The sequence below is a fragment of the Lepisma saccharinum genome, chromosome 4 (genome assembly GCF_977018435.1).
Source record: "Lepisma saccharinum chromosome 4, izLepSacc3.1, whole genome shotgun sequence".
Taxonomy (NCBI): domain Eukaryota; kingdom Metazoa; phylum Arthropoda; class Insecta; order Zygentoma; family Lepismatidae; genus Lepisma; species Lepisma saccharinum.
This window is the reverse complement of record NC_139232.1, coordinates 58,855,283-58,878,243: the sequence shown is the minus strand read 5'-3', so window position 1 is coordinate 58,878,243 and position 22,961 is coordinate 58,855,283. Positions and strand designations below refer to the sequence as shown.

The following is a 22,961-nucleotide window of genomic DNA, read 5'->3' as shown; positions in this document are numbered from 1 at the left end:
ATGTGAACTAACACATTGTAATGTTATTTTTTTCATGGTTCTGAAAGGTGTGAGTTGCATTTTCCTACCCTATTTTGTCATGAAATGATGCAAAATGAACTGAAAAATGCGAAATAGACTATGAACACGAAATTTAGAGTATATTTACTGACAACACTTTCTGAAGTTTGAATTATCCTGTGAGTTATGCAATTCAGGGACAATTAATTTATTTTGCTGTAAATATTTGAGAAGAAAAAATGGACCCCTTTATTTAGGCATAAACTTAATAATCTGGTAACTACATAAATGTGCTACTTGAAAGGGAATGTTTATTTTGGGTAATAAGTGCAGTTTTTAAATCAAATTTAGGATTATACCCACAATTTTAAAACCAAAAAATTTATTTTTATATGAAGGTTTTCATGCGATTTTTCACCACTATAACACCAAAAATTTATTTTATTTACCGCTTTGGAGCTCGAAATTTTGCTTTTTAATTTACCAAAAATATGTGCCTCTATTTATTGTCATTACCAGCATAGCTAATAACAATATAACATCTATTTTTTACGTTTTAAATAAACAAATTATGACACAAGAACTTCACAATGAAGTGTTCAACTACCTCCAATGCATACAGTTTTCTCAAGTGGACATGCAGATTACTATTGCAATACAAGCCACTTCCTAAGTTTAAAAGTGCTGTATTGGTGTGATCAGATTTCAACATGTCAATAAGGGGTCTTGAGAGTTAAGCATGGTGTCAAACAGTACTGAAATAATAATAATAGTCCTCCCACTTTTCACACACATACAGACAGCATTAATAAAAATCATGACTGTCAATTACCTTCCCCCCCCCCTCCAAAAAAAAATCCTGAGCATGCCCTGACTATAACAACATGGATGACTCCTAATAAAGGACATGTGTCAAAAACTTGCAAAGTGCCTTCATAGAAAATAACTGCAGGGTTGGAATATATCTGTAATCAATCATCTCTTTATATTTTCTTGGTATCTATGAGGGTCATCCAGAAAATAAAGACAGTTCGGTTATACAAAATGAAAAACACAATATTTATTGGAAAAAACAATTCTGTTACATACCTGAAGCTTCCTTCACTTCTCTACATAATCACCTCCTACATTTAAACATTTGTCGTATCTGGGCACGAGCTTCAGAATTTCCATCCCATGTTATACTCTTCTGCCGCCAGTTCATTAAGCCAGGTGGTCACTGCATTCAAACAAAAGACCTCTCGCGCATTTCTGCCACGCAGCTCACTCCTCTTTCTCTTTTCAGGGTCAACTGGCTTCCCTAACAGCTGTGCTCATAACGCTGTGAGTGGAGGTTGCAAGAAGTCGTCCTTGTGCAGTTGGGGTGGTCAAAATGAACTGCATGATGGAAAATCCCGAGTGTTATTCGATTTCTGAATGCTCAAAAGGTGAAACCGGCAGAAATTTACCGGCAACTGAAAGCAGTGTATGGTGATAATGTAATGAACAAAAGAAATGTGAGAAAATGGTGTGAAATGTTCAACAATGGACGAACAAATGTGCACCATGAAACTCGACCTGGACGCCCATCTCTCATTACAGAAGACCTGAAGACTGAAGTAAACAACAGAATATTGCAAGACAGGCACGTAACTCTCGATAAATTGCACATCGTGTTACCAGACATTTCTCATTCTTTGCTTGGTGAAATTGTGTCCAAACATCTCGGCTACAGCAAAATTTGTGCACAATGGGTTCCGCGGCAGTGGAAGTGATGAAGAGTTGGAGAATGTAGTGACCACCTGGCTTAATAAACTGGCGGCACAAGAGTATAACATGGGAATTCTGAAGGTCGTGCCCAAATACGACAAATGTTTAAATGTAGGAGGTGATTATTTAGAGAAGTGAAGGAAGCTTCAGGTATGTAACAGAATTGTTTTTTCCAATAAATATTGTGTTTTCCATTTTGTACAACCAAATGGTCTCTATTTTGTGGATGACCCTCGTATTTCAAATAAGCATTCTATTCTTGTATCTGCATTTTTTGAAGGTCTTGTTGCCAGAAAGAAGAATCTCATGCAAAAAAAAAAAAAATCTCTACAGAACTACAACTAACATTTGCTTTTATTTTAGAGGTTACATTTCATCAGCTGAATCACAATTTTATTTAACATTGTAAAAAGATACTTAATATTATCACTAAATGCAAAAGGTAGACCAGTACCAGAAACAAAATTTTCAGTACAAATCCAAAATACATACCTCAATTTTTGCTGTAAATTTTACAATGTCGCCAACTTTTAATCCATCACATTTGTTTGTTTGTTTCATTGCACTACCTAAACAACTTGAGAAATATGAAACTTTTACAGTGCCTGTGGCGTTATCCTTGATTTCCACAGATGATGTTATCAACTGAAATGGCAAATTTAAGACAACAAATTAAAAAATGATCTTTCAGCTAAGTTTAGTATTAAAAATATACTGTTTACCAAAATAATTGTAACTGATTGTGTACCACATTAACAGTTCCAAATATAGAACAAAATGCTATTTTTCAAACTCTACAGCCTATCATATAGTAAGTTGCATGACCAACGGGATATTTTTTTGTTCATAACTCTCCAACCCCCTGCCTCTAGGTCAGACATTCATAAAAAAGAATGTAAAATGCTGTAAAAGATGGCAAAATACAGGACTGACTAGTAACGAAAAAAAATAATTCCCTTGTGGTCATTTAATGGGTATGCCACTTAATATACATGGATTGTAAATTTAAAAGTGGCAATACTGTTAGGACGAGGTGATAACACAGTGCATGTGCTATGAGACAGTGAGCATTGTCAGTTGGGACTAGGGATGGCCAAAAAAATCTGGAATCCGGAATCGGAAAATATACTATCCGGATTTCAGAAGGAATTTGGATTTTGGAGCAAGAAGGATTACGGAGGCAAGACAGGTTCTGGAAGAATAATGAATTACAGAGGGAAAGCGAATTTTGGAGGGAAAACAGATTTCGATCCATATTTTCAATATTTGTCTCATGAATTGAACAATATACTCTAATCTGCCAACCCAATGTCAGACTGTCTTCCACGTAGTACACCTTGGGCCAGGGGTGCCCATTCCCCTCAAGGCCATGGACGCATCCCCCAAAAGTTGTTCATCAACCCCCCCCCCCAAAAGAAATGTTCATCCCAACCCCCTCATACACACACAAATATAGTTTGGATAAACATGCAGTAATTGATTTTTGTTTGAATGTTGATAATTTGATTTCATTTTTTTTAAAAAATAAATTTTTCAAGCTTTTCGTAAGCCTTAGACATCGAAAACTGACAGTATTTTAAATTATCTAGTCAGTCGTAGCACAGGAACACATACAAGTGAAACAAATTGTGCCTGAAATCATCCAACACTAAAACTGAAATTCGCATGTCCGAAGTTCCGAGCTGACTCGCAACTACCACAAAGAAAACACTAGACATTGTTTACCACTGACAGAAAATCGAAAGGTGCATGGCATTCGAAACCATTCATTACAGTTTAAATTAAGAGAAGAAAGAAAAAAAAGAAAACTACATAATTAATAACCAGTCAATCAAACAAAACGATCCTCCCTATTTTTGTGTGAAGATATGTAGAATTGGTAGCTAAACTATAAAATTTTGTCCCCCCAAAAAATTCTCATGACCCTGCCCTGGACTGCATTGTCCGGACCGAGACTGTGGTGTCTGGACTCACAGCCAGTACAATCCTACGTGGAGCTCTTTTTGTGTTTTTGTGTCCTGCCCATGTGTGTTTGTGATTGTCCCTTTGTTTGCTTCATCTTATCACAATTCATCCTCATCTTCACGATTAGCCAAAAGTGGAAGAAAAGCGAAGTTAAATACAACAAATAAATCAAATCAATTAATGTAATTTGACGTTCGCCTAATATAGTATGGGCTATGATAAATTTCTTCTTAATTTAAAGGGATAAGATAAAATATTTCCTGTACAAAGCGAAGTACATACTGAGCAATGGAAGGGCATGAGAGAAGGGACACATAAATGAGAGAAATAGGGAGGCCATAAGTTTCACGCAGGAAAGATAGAAATGATAGCCAAGAGGCTTTACAACAGGTGACGGAATATCTGTAAGCAAAACTCAAACTTTATATCGTCTCATACCCTTAGGTATGGGGGGATCTTTTGGGAATGTAGCTCACTTATCATCATTCATCCTTGATGGTAAAGCACTCTCTGCTCGCGGTGAGCTTGGTGGTAAGGTGCTAGAGGTACTAAATTTACACACTTGAATGGCAACACATGACACTTGAGTTTCACACCCCTGAAGACTGGATCAGCATGGGTAATGTAAGGATATACCTGTCTCTGTTTCTCCAACTGAAGATCTGCTGGGAGAGGTTATGCTTGTGACTGTACGTATAGTCTGACTTGCGACTCGCGTTAACACACTCTCCCTAGAACCTCCTCCTCTCTCTCTATTCAATCGTAACTTCCTCCTCAATAACTCAATTCGAACTGACCCCTAACTCTCTGCCTTCCAGACATTTATTGCAATTCAATTTATTAAACAAATTCAGTCAGGACTGTAGCCTCTTCCTGGATTTCGTCCGTTTACATGTTTATACTGCTGATGACCAGGAAGAGCTTCAGTGCTGTCTGACACTGCATTCCTGTGATGTTTTGAATATTTCCTGATTGGAAAACGATGGTTGAATGACTGGAAGTTGGAGTTTGTTGTCCATAATAATTAAAAGATACTATGGATCGTTACGATATCTGCCAACCCTAATTTATCAGTATTTGGCTCCTGCGCACCTGGTCAAAATTTTCTGACGTCGCCCATGAAAGAAGCTGACTGCGCTTAGTAATACAGTAGATTTCCTTTCTTTTATGAAATGATTGCACTAGGTTATGTTTTAATTTTTGACCATCAATAGTTGGTACATGAGATCAGTTCCGCAACAATCAGATGTAATCTGAATATTTTTTTTGTACTATGATAAGAGAGCAGCGGTGGCGCTGCAGGTGTGCTGAGGGGGCGTAGAATGAAATTTTGGGGGTGTGATGTTGAAAATATAGAAAACATGCATTCTTTAGCCATTACAACAAATACCAATGAACATTTAAGAGGCTTTTATGAAAAGATGCCAATGAAACTGAAGACTATTAGTGACTTGTTTTAGTTTTGTTTGTTTTGGCCACTACAAGTGCATGTTTTGTAATTTTAAACGAACAAAGCTTGTTTATGCAGGCCAATAACCATATACTGTCTCTTAAAAAAGAAAAATTAATTTTAACAAAAAAAATATAATAATGGTGGAAGAAAGACAACAGCCACTAATCATTGTAGAGACCCCCCTCCCTCCCCAATAGAGAAAAGTAAATGTGGGTTCTCTTTCAGATTAGGATCAATGTCTGTTGTATACAATGACAGTGGTTTTACTTTAATGTGGCGACAATGTTTTAGTAAGTCATACATAACATAACATGGCAGATGCTGATGAAAATTAAGGGGTGCTGAAAAACCCCTTCACACCTCCCCCCTCCCCTACATGCCACCCATGCATGAGAGCAAGAAAAGTTTGGTCGAAAGCAGGAAGAAATATATATGACATTTTGTGTTGTATACGATGTCATTGTTTGAACTCCGAAGCATGTAATCTCAGGAAGCAGATGTAAATGATTATATTCTTTTGGCATCAGAAAGTGCTTGCACATTAAACTAAAGCGTGAATTTGTCAAATCTATCAAAATATCGCTCTTGTGCAACTGCTACGACAGATAAGGAGCCATTGAGCAATGTGGGCATGTTTGGTGGCCGAAACAAAGAACTGTTGTAGCTTTACAATACTGCTGCAACAACACTGATCCCATTGCTTTTAGCCAACTACATACTCCTCTTTCTCAGTTTGGGATTAGCTGCAAACATATTCAGTAGACTTAGTTACGTGCTACGGAACACATTATTTAAAAAAAACCTGTGAGCCAGGATGGATCAAATTCAAAATCCAGATTCCATTAAAAGTCCATATTCCCTTCAAAATCCGGATTCTCCATTTTTACTATCCGGATTTTAAAAAATCAAGATTTGGCCATCCTTAGTTGGGACCCATATCAATGTGTGGAGTACCAAAGGTGGTCAGTAGAGCGAGTGCTGGTGTGTATGTATGAGGTTGAAATGAACACCATTTTGAGTACTGTTCTAAAACATGTTTGCCAAGGTAAAACGGGAATTTTGGATCAAAATCCAGGTGACCCTTGGCAAAAATGCTCAAGACTTGCATGAAGTCTGTAGCACCAATACCTAGACATATCTAATAGTTGCACAAGGTGACAATATGGGGAACCCGGCATGATGAAATTTTCCTCATGATCTCACTGACACCTCCCAATCTCCTCAAGAAAGACTTGATCCAGCACACGTCCCGTAGCCTGAGCCCAAAGCCTGATGCCTTAGACTGCACAGTCATGGTGTGGGACATTACTGTTTGTAACGAAACAAATCACAATCCTTGAAAAACAAACAAAAGACAAAAAAAAGTATACTTACATTATATTGGTCTTGGACAAGCTCTACAACATTTGAAGAGTCATTGGTCAATCTTCCAGCTGTTGCTCCTTCTACGTTATCTTTGAGGCGATCGTAAACAGTAAACTGTTCAGCTGTAACAGCAAATATTACATTGATGGAGTGTTCTTTAACTTTCAAATTTATTTGCGATATTGACGGATAATCCTGAAGTGTTGAATGAGTGTACTCGTTTCTCTCCATATGGCATATACCATCATTCGGTTTCACAATTCCTCCAAGCTGAAAAGCAAAACGATGAATAGAGTAAATTTGAGCAGACATAGTGTAAAAACATACATAAAACAGAGAACAAAGGGAAATTTGCTACTTTTGGCTAAATGCAACAATGAGGACTGAATCACAATTAAATCAATTTAATGCCCAGAGCAAAATAAGATACGAAAATTTTAGTAGCAAGATAACTCAAATCCCTTGATAAACTCAGCCAATGAGGCTTTCACCCCTTATGTGTGGAATTTATTGAACAAGTCGCTACTGAAAAATGTAGTTTTTTCGTCAAATTCAGTATACACCATCCACACTTAAGGGGTTAAGAAGTGGAAAAGTAAAGTTCCTGTGCAATGAAGGCACATTTAGGGGATGTGGGGTTACACCCCCACATGTTCTCGATCTTTGCTACTTTGGAGGTGATGTGATCAGCACCATGCTCCAGCCTCTACCTAATCTTGGCACCCAAAATTAAGCAATCACATGAGTTGTCAGAAACAAAGAAAATAATCAATTAATATTAGTGTTAATGTTAATTGCCAATTTTAAATATAAATCATTCTCCCCTCCCATCCCCTTCATATCTAGAGATTAACCAATTTCCCTGAAGACATACAAAGTAATAATGAATTGTCCAGTAATTAGAGAAAATAGTGATTGCATCCACTCCTTTTTTTTTCGTCTAAAATAAGTTATCACCCTTAGACCATGTCTTACAGTAAAAACATAAACCTTGTGTTAAATTAAAAGGCAACTGGAGAAAAAAAGTGTGTCCTGAATTAAATATGTATGGTTATTTTTCACAAGAAAATTCACACAGAATTTCCAGTGACAAAAACTCATTGATAAGCTTGTATCCATCACAGATTCCTATTTGGTTGGCACACTTCTTTTACTACTTACTACTGTTAGCTATTCTGTGACAAACCTTTCCATCTCCTGCATAATGGAAGCCAGCGTCTGTAGAAAACACCAGAAGTCGCCGAGCATGGTCGCGCCATCCTATATCTCTCTTGCACACAATTGCCTGCATTATAGCATCGAATCCACCTTCTGGTGCATCCAGGTTCCCTGACACAGCTGCCCTCCTTACTTGATTCTTTAAACACATTAATTTTCATTCAAAACTTTACACTGACAAATGGCAAACTAAATAAACAACAGGCAAATGCTTATTAGTTGTTAACTGAATTTGGAATTGACTTGAACAAGTCTGTTATGTCGAGCAGATTTAAATTACATATCTGTATTGTAAAGTAAAACACCACACAAAAAAAAATGGGTATCTGATTGTGACCATAAAATAAAGAAAGTGACAAGAAACTAGAAATGAAAATAAACTGCTGTGCCACATGAAAAACAAGAATGTTTTGAGCGAAAAGCATTATTTGTGCAAGACAACACAATTTTCAAAACTCAGATTTTTCCACTTAGTTTATACAAAACAGGCAAGTTGCTTGTGAGAATATAGCAAATGCAATGTGAGAGATAAATGACTGACATTATTAGATGGTTCTGCAACCATCTTCCTCCTGTGGGAGAAACTTATACTCCAACAAATTATACTTTCATACCCCTCGTAAGGTGCAAGTTTACGTAGGTGTTCAAAATTGTATTACAAAGATGCAATTGCACCTCAGTAAATCTACCATTTGTGTAAATTCAACTTTTTGGAAGTCACAAACGGGGACATCAAAATATGTAAATGTGCGTACAGCACTCGGACTGGTGCACATTTTGTATCTTATGATTTTTTGGTATTTGGTATTTGCATTACTGTTTTAACATGAAAGTAGCAAATAAGTATCCTGGGCTTAATAAGGTCACCCACTAATATTATTATCTCCACACATACACAAACGCACATCCCTGAAGTATACATGTGCACACTTGTCTTTTCTCACCCACCAATTACATTTAACCTTTCATAACAGTATTCAATTAACGACACACACTTCAGGTTGTCCACTCCAGCTGGAATGTCACAAAATCAGGACTTTTTTTTGTTGAAAAGGGCGGGGGGGGAGGGGGGGACTATTGATAACTTCTTGTCTGGCATACTTCTAACTTGAAATACATTGGTATAAACAGGGTGCCAATATAAAATTTACAGATATTGTAATAAGACAACAGACCAATGTGGCATGAAATGTTGAACATTCAGTTTATAAGCTGTCCAAGTTATCAGAAAATTTACAAATAAAACAATTTGCCAACACTGATTTGAGGAATTTGAAATTATTTCTATACGGCTGTGACAAAAACTATATTTCTCTTGGTATGATTTTTCAACTATAGAATTCTCTTTTGCAGGGAAATCAATTATGAATTTTAATGGTGGATGATGTAGTATAACAATTTTAATGTAATATTGAGAACTTTCATAGACAACTTTTTCTCCCAACACACATCCATTTCATTAACATTCAACACAAATAACTAGGGCCCACATTACCCAACCATATGATATTTCATTAAGAATTTATTAACATTCATTTATTATTAAATTAATAATAAGTTCATATTCAAAACAAAACATAAAAAAAATTGATGTTAGTTTAAACATGCAACAATTCAGCAACCAGTTCATCACATACAAGAAAGGTTAATTTGCGTTAAGGACAAGATTCTTTTGGGAATGCTTGTAAACTTATCTTAACACTTTCTCATTAACTGTAGCTAGTTTCTTTACATAGTAAGTTTCAATAATATCTTGAATCATCAGGTTTATTTTAAATACGTATAGTGTTATCTGGGTGCTGAACTGTGTTTCTCTATAAGCTAAACTTTAAGGTGCTCTACCAACTGTTAGAAAATACCACACAAAGTATCCTTTAGAAAGAACCTGTTCTTTGAGGTGTTTAGCACTTGTGATAATAGCTACATTTTAAAATTAGTTATTTACTAAAAATTAAAAGGTTATTTCACACCAAAGCTGTTGCACATAGTACACAAATGCATGATGCACTATATAAAGAAAGTTGTTTATTACTACATTTATACTTATCATTAACACTAATACATAAAGATGAGACAGATAAGTAAGTTCATAATTCATGATGAATAGATTCTCTTTGGCATAATCTATTCATCATTCGTCACCAGGAAAGCTTCAAGACTTACTTCATGTAAGTTCCTATCACATGTAGAGTATCTAACAAAAATTTATGTATGGCCAATTGTTAGTGTGCAATATTTGTTCCTCACCTTATTTTTATGATAGATTTACAGGCTATGAATATTGTATTCATGTCAGCTACAAAATAATGCTGAAAACATAATTTTAATGGAAGATTAACTGTGATTGAGTCATTGGTTTTGTGATTTGTCAATATTAAAGAGTTAACAACATATTTTAAACATTTTTGGGCAGCTGTAATAAGTTACAAAAGTTTTGGGGGAGATTTGTTACTTAAATATGCTATAAATAAATTCCCAATTGTTTTTGCTATTTCTTTATGCATTTTAAGTTCTTTAATCACAGTTTATTGTTGGTTACGTATGTTTAAGGGTGCTTGCAAAATGTGTTCAGGAATCATCATAAATTTCATTTTATTATTTGCAATGATTTCATTAAGTCAGTCACACCAACACAATTTCAATGTATTATTCCATCTGGGATCCTTAGATAGCATCTTCATGTTGCTTTCAATTTTCAATATCTGGCATCAGTTGCCTGTGAGAAACTGAAGGGGTAGGAGTGCAGCTTCTCTGGTCCATAAACAAAGGGCAAAAAATCTGTGTCGGAAGCTATAAGAAAGAAGTGGAATGTGCAGCATTGGGAAAAAATACTTTTCAGTGATTACCCAAGACAAGAACTGTTATCGGAACATAGAATTTGTGTTGGAGAACTCCAATTGATGCAACACGGAGCACATTTCATTATGGTATGGAGTGGCATGTCTGCCCATGGTGTAGGCATAATCGTTTATTGAGGAGAGTATGGCCACAGAATAGTATCTGTTGACAGTGAAAGAAAATATGCTGCAGTGGGCGTTACTTGCTTTCGGAAAGATATGCTCTCTACAACAAGTCAAGGTTTTGGAGGAATGACATTCCTGTTCCCCCTTCGTCATTCCACAGTCGAACTTAAACCCAGGAGAATATGGGGCTGGGCAAAACTGGCAAAGTATCGCCTTGATATGGTATGACAAACTTAGTGGATCCAGTAAGTTGGTAGGAACAAAACCGAAGAGAACCAAAGACTGCTTGAAGGCTGGTGGAGCAATTAACTAATAAAGGAGCTGACAACATTTCTGAAAATGATATTCGTGTCTGTGAATGTAAAAGATTCATGTGACATTGTTATTAACTGAAAACTAATCTTAAAGGTGAGGGGGGGGGGTGCAGCCTTAAATTTTTGTTAGTGACTGTACGTACATACATACTCTAAAGGTTCTTTATCTGCAAACCTGATCTATATTTTTCAATCAATTTCAGTGGCAACTGCCATTATTCACTTGGGAACTTATAGGTAGTATCTGGCATGTCTTCAGTTCATGTTGCAAGTCAGTTCATCTGTTGCCCCTTCTGCAACCATTGGGCACTACTGTAGTAATGATATCCAAATATGGTGCACCTATTCACACAGTCAATGTTTAGTTCATGTGCTGGAAATCTGCCTCAAACACAATTGTTTCCAATCTGAGGATGATTTTTATTTACAGACCAAGAGCCACAGGCAATCTCTTATTTGCTCCCACTGCCAATATCAGCATGCACTTGGCTGAAAAGGGAATACTACATACATTCGAACTGTAGTCCATAAGATGTGGAATGTATGTAGACAAAACCACTGTGGTATATAAGAAACAGTACCACAAAATGAAAGCAGTATCTAATTTCTGGATGTCAGCAACATGAAGAGAAGAAACAAACTTGTTACTACTGCCCTTTCTAACCAAGAATGCAAATGTGTGGATAAACTTCTGAAGGGAATTCCCCTACTTTTCTGAGAGGAAGATCTGATGGAAGAAACTGAATGATCTTGGAAATAAGTATGAAGAATGGATACATGGAACATCAACTATACACATGGTGCAGCAAAGTGAAATACAAATCAGGTATTCTAACCAACCTAAACTAGTTACCAGTGCTAAGAAGACAAATTACCTTTCTGTACCACTCCACAACATCCAACTACCTACACAGAGCCCTATTACCTTTCAACATCAACATAGTCAACACTTTTTTTTAATATTTTTGTTATTTAGCATCGCTTTTCTGCCACTTTAGCTAATTATGGTGATAAGGATGGTGATGATATGATGAAATAAATGAAGGGACATATAAAGAATATCCATGCCCAGGCTGAGATCGAACCCAGGCCTCTGGCATTCTAGAATGCTGTGATAACCACTCTGTCAAGGAGGTAAGCACATAGACTCCACTTCTCCCTTCTTGATAAGACTGTATTGAACAATGATGAACATGAGTGTAAGGAACATTATATCAGCTATCAGATGCATCAAAGAATTCAACATCTGGCAGATGCTAAGAGAAAGTATGAACGACTGGACTAGCCAAGTACATAACATAGAACCACCTTGTAATAATAAAAAAAATGTTCCACAAGTATTGTGCAAAATACGCACCAAACATACTTTCTGGACAATGGACAGGTACACCAAATGTAGATCCCAATACTGAAGGGCTACTGCCAAATAGTTGCAGACGATATAGCCAGTGCACCCACTGGATTGCCACACACAACACAAACTGAAAGCCTGTCAATCAATACAACTACAAGTTTCCAAGTGACAGAAATCAGCTTTTCGTGCAAAAAAAATACCTCTTCAAAGTACATATATAAAATGAGCATTTTTCATTTCCTGAAACAAGAATACAATATATCTATGTAACATTAATTATTTTATGACAAGTATATTTTGTATTGTAGTGTATTCAAATAATACTGCATTTGAAAAAGAAAATGAGTAATTGAAAAAGTATATGCTGGTTTCTTTAGTAGTAATGTGGTGATAATTAGAAGTAATCTGAAAATAATTATGTGAAATATTTGAGTTGCATATATTTCTATTTTCCTTGATAAAACATTTTTAAGCAATAAAAAAATAACATCACAAATAAAGCTTGTGTTTACAGAGACTGAAAGAAGTGAGGTGTAACATATTGGCACCATATGCATAACAAAAAAAAACATGAAAATAAAAAATACAAAGGTCAAATAGAACAGAAACAGTTCAGAGTTGCACAGCATAAAATATTTTTCCTTTCTCTCTCATTAGCAATAATGCATGGTTGTTTCCAAGCAGTAAAAGATCTCTGCCAAAGTCAGTTATACTTTAACTGTACTACCCACACTGACTATTTACGTAACTATGAGAAAGTTGCAAGAAATGTCATGAAAAAGTTAAGAGCATGAAGTCACAATGACTGATAAGCATATGGCTTTCACTTCAGCATACAGCTTTCAATTTAGCATTTCTATTTGAATTCTACCATCTAATTTGTATATTCCTATTTACAATAATTACAGAATTGCAGCAATTTCTATACATTCTTGTAAAGAACAGTTGTTATTCTATTTGTTCATTCATTAACCAGCTGTCTGTCGAAGACAGCAGTTCGTTCTTAGTGCACACATACATGAATAATACTGTATATGTTTAATTTTAGAGTACTGCAATTTTTTTATCATTCTAATAAACTACATTGGAAATTTCATGTGGTTATAGTGGTTTTCTTACTAGTGTTACTATTTCTACTCCTACATTAAAATGTAGTTATAAACTGCCATCAGAATGTAGCTCCAAACAATCTAATCCTACATAGTCTACAATGCAATATTATTTACTTCTATTAAATAGAACTCTTACATAAAGAATTATTTTCTTCTCTAGGGCATTACTTTCATTCTCGTTTATGAAAAACTAGCTCTGTATTTTCTAATAAATTTCTATTTTACTTTTTCCTTGTAGAAAGTAACGTATTGCTTTTCTACCACTCAGATTTCTTATCAGAGACGTTCCATAAGTACACACCAGACATCACCATAAATAAAGAAAAAAACATGCAAAAAATAAAATGGTAAAGCAAAGCAGAGATAGGAAACAAAATCTATAATTCAATGTAAAAACAGGCGAGTAAAAGTAAGGGAAGGAAAATACGGAACAAAAGCAACAAATAGCAAGAAATAAAAGCCATATGCACTAAAGCAAAGCATCCTATAAGCAGGGATTCAAATGGAAATAAAAAAGGAAGAATAAAATGGCATCTAATGCAGCAAAAAAAATAATAAAAAGAAGCAAGCAGCTTGAAGCTAAACATTATCTTGGCTCCACACTTGCGTAGGAAGTCTTGGTGCTGACTTACGGCAAATTCACTTGTGTCTCGACTTAGGGGCATAACATTTCGGAAGCCATAAGGGGATTCACATCCTGTGCAAGGCTCGCGCAGACTAAGAGAGGGAAAAACAAACAATATTCTTCAATCTCCAAGAACCACTACTAGAAAAATAGATTAAAAAAGAGTACTGCATTGTTCAGTACAATATCAGGACAAACATATCTACGAAAGTGTCCCCATTAACATTATTTCACATTTAAAGGTCTTTGTGCAGGAATGAGATGCTGTTATTGGCAGTCAAACTGCTTCAACAGACAATTTTTTTTTTATATAGTCTGTAAAAATGTGAAAAACAAATGTTCATGAAAACATTCAGTAGACAGATCTGCCCCACTATGTACTTATATACTGGACTGTATTTAATGGTAATACATGTGACTGCTGATATTTCTCGGTAGAGGCACTTTCATTTATTTTAAAGTGAAAAACAATTCTTTATTAAAAAAATTAAAATTCTGAAATTAGCAATTAGCATAGATGGTGAGAACTTTTCATAACTAAGGTTATTTTTGTAGTTTAAAATTCAAACACAAATTCTCCAGTTATTTCTCACATTCACCAACTGAAGAACACCACTTGTAAACCATTAAATACAACCATACGTCGAGCATTCTATGCCAATGCAATGCATTGCTAAATGCCTGCTGAAAGAAAGAGCTCAACACAAAAGTTAAAACAGATGTATTACTACACAACCACCACCACCAGCTGTACAGTATTAATGCTAGAGAGAAAAGCTTATACAACATGTGCAGTTTGAAGAATGTGTTACCCTCAAAAACCAGTAAGAAGGGAGCAACTGCAACATAAAAAGCAGTGAACACTTACAGAAAAGCTTCCAGTATCTTCACTAAGTGACATGTGGTTGCGATAACCATACGGTGCTTCACATCTGTCACAAGGTTCTTTTAATCTTCGTCACGAAATGAAAAAAAAAAAAACAAATTCCAAAGTGTTAAAAACTTCTCTTCTTCTACATTTTCATATAACACACATGCATTCACTGAAAAAATGAATGTTTATCCCCACCCAAATATTCAAGTTCTCAATTTTATACATCAACATTGGGGAGCATCTATGACAGAAAAGACCAAACAAATCATTCCATGAAGAACTGTACATTAGTGATGTAAGGAATTGAGTTATACAAATTGAATAGACGTTTACATAACTAGAAACAATTATGACTTCTCTAAGCACATACCAATGATTACAATTGACATGGTTTGGACACTCCGCAAATTAACAAGGAAAACAAGAAAGAATTATGAAGTGTTACTTGCCTCTGTCACAACAAAAAAAAAAGTGTTCCACTGCATAAATATAACTTATTAGTTAAACTAAACTCAGTCATGAAACAAGCCTCTGAGATTCAGGGACAACCAGACAGACAGTTTTTTCATTGGGTGATGTGTGATCAGAGAATCCCATTGTTGTTGTTTTCTGGCTTTTGAGACTGGATTCTGCTACTTCTATTCAACTACCTCCCAAATTGTCCTCACCATGTTGGGTCAACACCAAAATATAAACTATAAATTTCTACCGTATAATATTTTGTACCTAATCAGAAATAAGTTACCTGTACCAATATCTATTTTTCCCCACAATTACACTCATCAACTCTGGACCTGGAAGTAAACTTAGCTGACATGCTGACATGCTGAATCTACAAAACTTCTGAAAATTTTAAATGTTTCTCATAAAGTCAATGCAATTTATTAAAAATATATTATAAATATTTATTAATAACTAGCTGATTACCTGGCATTGGCCGGGTATTTATCCCAATCTTGTATTAGACAGGAAAATAATGAATTCTAACTATAGTGTAAAATGTAACTAATTTTAAATGTGATCAAGAATGTCACCAATTAGCTTAGCGACTGTGAAAACTATGGATTCAACACTAATCTAGGTCATTTGTGGCATTTTATTTTTCACCCCCTCTCACCCCCCATGCTGATAGGTGATGAACTTTGAGTTGAACCGCATTGGGAGTGCCACGAAAACTATGGATTCCACACTATACCGCGTTTGTTAGAACCTGTCCCATTTCCCGTGCTAGTGATCGCTCGACAGTTTTTGTGCCAATGAGAAACGAGGAAAAAGTCGTCTGCTGGGCAGCGAGGAGCGAATGGAAGGCAGAAGAGAGGAGCTTATGTAGACGCTGTTTCATATTTTAATTTGCTGCCTGGCTTCGGCTTTCCCCAGCACGAAGTTCACGCGTTCTGCAGCAATAACGCAGTGTGGTTTATGTTAGAAGCGATCAGCTAGCGCGGGAAGCGGGACAGGTTCTAACGAACGTGGTATAATATCGGTCGTTTTCGCAACACAGCCTGAATGTTAGACAAGCCGAGAAACGCTATTGTTGTGTGGGATTGCATAGGGTCATGGATGTCTGTTTGTGCTGAATTTAATGTTGGTCAGTTTGGATTATTTTTACGTCACCCCACCCCACCCCTAGGGGTGCCAGGGGTGTCTTACCTCAAAAGTATTCTTTCCAGATTGCAAGTGATAAGCGTACCAAGTTTGAAATTGCTCCAGGCATTTGAGAGTTATGCCGGAAAAAACAAATATACACACCCACACACACACATCCATTTTTATATACAGGGTGTCATTTTAATGGCGCCCACGGACCACGGAAACGTATAGAGGACATCAAAACAAACAACTTTTTTCAGTAACATTTTTCTCGTTGGAGCATCGTTTCGGCGATACAGTCGTTCCAAAAAGCCCGTTTTGCCGCCTGAATGCTGGCAACCACACACAACATTTTATTGCATTTGTGACGTCATATCTCGTCGTGAAGCGATGCGTTCCAGGGTTGCCAGGAACACACATACTCTGTGAAAAATGACATAGCTACAATCAGCCACATTATGTACCGTAACACAAAACGAGAAAGCACGTTCTGTAACCTAACAGGAAGTAAACAAACGATACGAAAAATGGTAGAAAGAAAATATAATTTAAGTGGAAGTGGTCATATCGAATTTTGTCTCAACTAACATGTCAAATATTTGCAAATCTAGTTACCAAGTTGGCATCTACAATTTTGTCTATCCACTTCGTTCTTCTGATACTAGTTGTCTGTGACACATTAAACAGATGACAAAATAGAAATGAAAGAACTCAAAATTCCAAAGGTAAGCAACAGATAATATAATGTATATTCAGAGCATTATGAGGCAAGTGTCAAAATGATTGAAAATACAGGGATATAATTAGTAGTAATACAAGCTGTAAGACGACTATGTGTTTATCTATGCACCGGATACACATGTAATAGTTTGCAAATGTGAACAGGGCAGTATATTCGGTACTGATTGATCATTAGATTGTTACTGTGGTTGTACTTGTTTTAGCCGTAATGTAACAACGCGAACCTCGGATACTTCCGTTATAAGCACAAAAGTACCGCATGGCATCTGGGCACAAACCTGTATATCAACCTTGCAACGAGATTTGCAAATATTTGACATGTAGTTGGGCGTAAACAGCCACGTGTAAGCTGCAAGTCCAATAAAATTTATTGTTGTTGATATTTTAGATGTAGGCTGAGACAAAATCCGACATTGTCATTTCATTTTGAATATGTTTTTTACCATTTCTCATATCGTTGGTTCACTTCCCTCGAGATGACTGCTGATCTTTTGGCTGGTAGGCTATGATGTTCGGTCTGCTGGACGCGTTTCTCGCTTCGTTTTACAGCTAATAATGTGGTTGGTAGTTTGTCATTTTTCACAAAATTTGTGTGTTCCTTGCAACCCTGTCGTACGCTGTTTCGCCGCAGGATATGACGTCACAAGTACGATCAAATGTTGTGTTGGGTTGCCAGCATCCAGGCGGCAAAATTGTATTTTTTGAACGGCTGTAGCGTAGAATCGACGCACCAACGAGGAAAATGTTACTGGGAAAAGTTGTTTGTTTTGATGTCCTCTATACGAATCTGTGGCCCGTGGGCGCCATTAAAATGACACCCTGTATATAGATTGCACATAAAAGCAGCATTTCCATCTAATTTGTTGTTAAAAATAAGGAGTATTTACGTTATCAACAATAACTGAAACAAAATCCAAATACGATACAAGGTGATTCGAAATTATTATTGGGGTGTTTCATGGTTTATACTGGAAACTGGTTTCAAACTTGAAACAAGATGTACAAGACATAATCAGTGTCCCTCCAAGTGTCCATCGGCATTTATGATGTAACTGTTTTTACTGAAAAAAACAATTCTGATCATCGATCCGTAAAGGTAGGTCACAGGGGTTATCCCAACAGGAAGAAATCAAGCATAATGCTTAGTGTGGAGGCCATGGAATCAGTTCACCATTCTCAATGCAGTCTCCAGAAAAGGTGTCACAAAAGGTCCGACACGTTTAGCTAATGATCTTTCAACTGTGGTAACAGCTCCAGGACAGCTGTAGCATATTCAGATATGTCATTGCTGTCACTGTGTTTTCTGCAGGAGGAAAAAGGGGGTTCAATACTTTCAAACATGACAAAGCACACCAGGTATACACCACTGGACTGCCTCTTTCAGACTCTCAAATGACATGAGGATTTTCTGATATGTGTATTGCGTAGTTATGATGATTTACCATTCTGATACGTGAAATGTCAAACATTACCACATAAAATTTTCAAGCTTCAAATTTTGACAAACTGGAAAAAGCAGGGTTTTGTTGTCCGACTCTAAAGCATTCACAACCTGCACTTTTTATACTGCCATCACATTTTATGCTGCTAATGAGTGGAGGGAGCATGGGTGATGCAAGCAGATGTTTGCCTTGTAATCTTGTGCTTGTGTTGCCAAATGTGCAACATTCTTCAACACATCATCAGTGTCTGAATCATTATAAAGAAGTGTTTGAATCATTATAAAGAGAAAAACCATATACAGTGAAAGTAGAGACACAATGTTTAAGGTTGTGAACATTTCAACAACGAAGCAATGCAGAGAAACTATACATGTTGCAACACGGGAGTGCTCTGATACAAGGGAAGGGAAAGTGAGAGGAGATTGATGGATTGATTTGGTTTATTTTACTTTTCTTTTCTGCCCCTTTTGGCTATTTGTGAAGATGAGGGAGAGTGATGATATGATAAAAGTGAAGAAGACACACTCAGAAATACACATGCCCAGGTTGGGACTTAAACCCGGGACCCCTGGTACTGTAGCAGAGGTTGCAAAGTGAGAGGAGAAAACCAATGCCTATCCACCTTAGTTTGAGAATTTCCCATGGTTCTTCTCATCTTGATTGAACTGTAACCAGGGAGGTGGAAACGTTTATGAACCCCCAACAGTTTTGTGAAGTATATCTAAGTGCACATAAACCTGTCTGGTTGATTTTCTTGGACTTGGAGCAAACCCTTCCTCGATTCAATCAACATCTTCCTGTGAAAACGAAGCACTGTCATCCTGTTCATCTTTGATGCTGACATTACTAATCTCTACTTGCTGTAACCAAAGTTGGACAGCATTATATGAAGGCAGGTCTTTTATATATTGAGTTCTGTAATGATGTTGCATTTTAATAACAGTCTATATTGAAAAATGAAAATACACAAATTGCTTTCTCTTAAACTGCCAGCAATTTAAAGTAAGATGTTATTATCCCCTTATTAGTGCAGTGAGTACAATCTTGCCAAGGACGTACCTGAGATATGGTGGGAATTTTTTTCTGGTTTGAAAATTATATCCTACAAAAAACCATGATAATAATCTTGACTCGCCTTGAATTACTTCAAAAATTATGTGACCACTTCCAAAGAAAAATATGTTGAATTGTTTATAAAAACTTCTCTTACATAAAACAAATTTGATACTAAAGAATCAGTATGTTCTAGATCATATGATGCAAATTTGAAAACTATCAGTAATTTTTCAACTTAAGTGTTTACATGTTTTGAAGAACTAATAAACAATGATAGGACTTTGAATTACACATTAAAAAAAAAAAAACTTTCCATTTTATCTGGAATATATCATGTTAAGGTAATACACAATCTTGTATTCAATGGACTGGTTATACCTACTTTTTTGGCACAGTACTGACATAAGGCATAACAACTTTATCAACAAAGCTGCCGAATCCCAAGCGGAAATTAGAAGTTATCTTTTGCATACTCTCAGCCAGCAAGTCCCCAAGATCTGACAGTTTGTCTTTATCATCCTCCATGGATTTTGACAGGTCCATCAAGTAGTAGAGATCAACAGGATAATCTTCGGCTTGTGCGTATTTTAACTCCAGATCAAATGGCTCATCTGAAAGTCAAGACAATTAAACTGGATGAGCTTGAAAGTAATGCTTCAAATATTAATTACAGAACTAACTGACCAAAAAAAAAAAGATTAAATAGACTAAATTAGTGTTGGGCGGTATATCATCACAATATTTTGGCAATATATATCATGTTAGCGATATATCATCACAAAATTTTGGCAATATATATCGTGTTGGCAATATATAGTCATGATATTTGGCAATATATACAGTGTCGGTGATATTTTAGCACTATACATATCGTGTCAGAAATATATCGTCATGATAATTGACGATATATATCATGGGGACGATATATCGCTGATAGCCTATCAAGATATGGAAAAAATATTGTATCATATGTGACAATATTTTCTTGACGATATATTGCAATATCAAATTTTCAATATCATCCATCCCTAGACTAAATACAGTCTTGTGATAAATCAGTGTGTTAAAAAAACCAGCCTCCAGAACCTCACAGTCAATCTTCTTGTATTTTAATTGAACTCATGGAAATTAAAATATGTTTTGTTATACAGTAAAACACCGATTTTACATTCCAAGATTTTACCTTTTCCTGTATTATACATTTAATCTTGATCCCAGCATAGCAAAATGTTACAAAAAATTCCTCAAATTTAAATTTTCCCACATTTTAGGTTTTTCAGCTTGATCCTCCTCAAAACCATAAAATCGAGGTTCCACTGTACACAAAAATTTAAGGTGAAAACATTTTGTTCTAAAAATAATTATGGAAACAACATATAATTGCCATTAGGTAAAAACTTGTCTTTATTTTTTGTGGAAAGAATGAAGTGAATGACCTTTTTCATTTCTCAAGTTTCCAGCACTGCTTATGCATGCATTTCTCTACTTCCTTTATTATTTTTAACTATTATTCCAGATTCCCTTAATGTTATATATTATCTGTAATAACAAATTGCAGTCACAGATGACTCCAGGAAGGAGTAAAAAAAAAAGCTCAGGATACACAATACACAGTACAAAGCCATGCTGGTTTTGTATTATGTATTGTTTAGAACAAGATATTGTTATTTTCCTCAGCGGACTTTGTTTTATGTTTGGTTTTCACTGAGAAGTCATTTGTGTTATATATCCCTCAACAATTAGTCACAAAAATAAAAAATCAGAAATTGCAGTCAAGCAAACAACAAATTAGTTACCATTTTTTTAAGAGAGAAACTGACAAATTACAGACTAAGATGACCATTTCCACCCCTAAAATTTGAGCATTTTTGTTTCATTATAAAGTTTCATTTGTTGGCTTTCTGGAAATTAGTTCGTGGCAAAGGCAGAAGTGAATTTTTCAAGAATACAAATTGGTTTTAAAAAAATGCTGTGCAGTGCTGCAGTTTCCAAACATAGCTTGTGTGAAATACCTGGTAAGAATAAGAGGGAATAATGATAAGGTGTCATCTGGCTCTGTGGTTCCTAACCAACAGAGACCATGTGAATTTCTGGTCTTAGAATGATTAGTGATTAGATGACATGTAGTACAATATTTCCAAACCAACAGAGCTTGAGTGAAAACCTGGTGTGAAATTAATAGCAATTAGGTGTCACTCAGTTACTGTAATTACCAACAAGCATTGATTGTGTGAAACACCTCATTAGAGATTAGTAACTGGGTGCCACCAACAGAGCTTTAGTGCAAGAGACAGAATAACAATTAGTAAGGCTCAGATTTTATGACGTGAAAACTTGAAAATATACAGCTATAATATATTACAAAATTATCATTTTCTTTAGAAGTAAAGCATCTTTTACAACCTTAAAAATATATAAAATACAAACTGAAATACTATTTTAAAGTTGGAAAAAAGTGAAAATAGGGGTGAGAAAAGGTGAAAATACAGATATCTTTATCACAATGTGCATTACTTGTTTTTTTTTTTTGGTTTTTTTTTCAGTTTTTGATTTAAGTGCACTTTATACACAGATGGACTAATTGGAACTGGATGTACAGTTTAAAGTGGGATCTGAACCACTATGCACCTCAACTGGGCACTGAAAGTAGGACCCCTTGATTACAAGGCAATTACATTACCACCATGATATCGAGGAAGCCCCGTGGATTACCGACAAGTATGATACAATGTTTGGTGAAATATTAAGAACACCCTAAATATTAAAAAAATATGCTTTTACACCTTGTTTCAACTAAAATATGATATGATGTCATGTAGTACTGCGATGTGGGCAGAATTTTTTTTAAAAAATGTTGACATTTAAATAATGATCAGAAAGAGACTGTTTAATTAATCTAAGAGGAAGGAAGTGGCATTAAATAATACAATACAATACAGTAGAACGAGGGCCGGCGCTAGTCATTTTGCCACCCTGGGTAGTGGTGGTAGATGCCACTCCCTTTCGAACCCCCCCCCCATCATTATGCAGCAACGGGAAATTGAAAATCAATGAATTCCTAAGTAAAACATCAAACTATAAAATAAATAATCAGACTTGTTATCCTATTTCAATACTACGAGGGTGAATCAAATATGTGC

At 35.8% G+C, this 22,961-nt stretch overlaps 1 protein-coding gene across 2 annotated transcripts in view; it reads right to left on the bottom strand.

The window, feature by feature from the left end:
• LOC145986483 (integrin beta-PS-like) overlaps positions 1–22,961 on the bottom strand; it is an 89,701-nt gene that overhangs the window by 19,245 nt on the left and 47,495 nt on the right. Inside the window, exons 4-8 of one of the 2 annotated variants that reach the window (XM_083120544.1) lie at positions 20,204–20,432; positions 14,987–15,071; positions 7,719–7,889; positions 6,542–6,802; positions 2,242–2,394 (exon numbers count right to left, since the gene is read on the bottom strand). In XM_083120544.1, coding sequence (XP_082976670.1) covers positions 2,242–2,394; positions 6,542–6,802; positions 7,719–7,889; positions 14,987–15,071; positions 20,204–20,432 — 899 coding nt within the window. Of the gene's footprint in view, positions 1–2,241; positions 2,395–6,541; positions 6,803–7,718; positions 7,890–14,125; positions 14,211–14,986; positions 15,072–20,203; positions 20,433–22,961 lie in introns of both variants that reach the window. The other variant, XM_083120545.1, reaches the window with a different exon arrangement.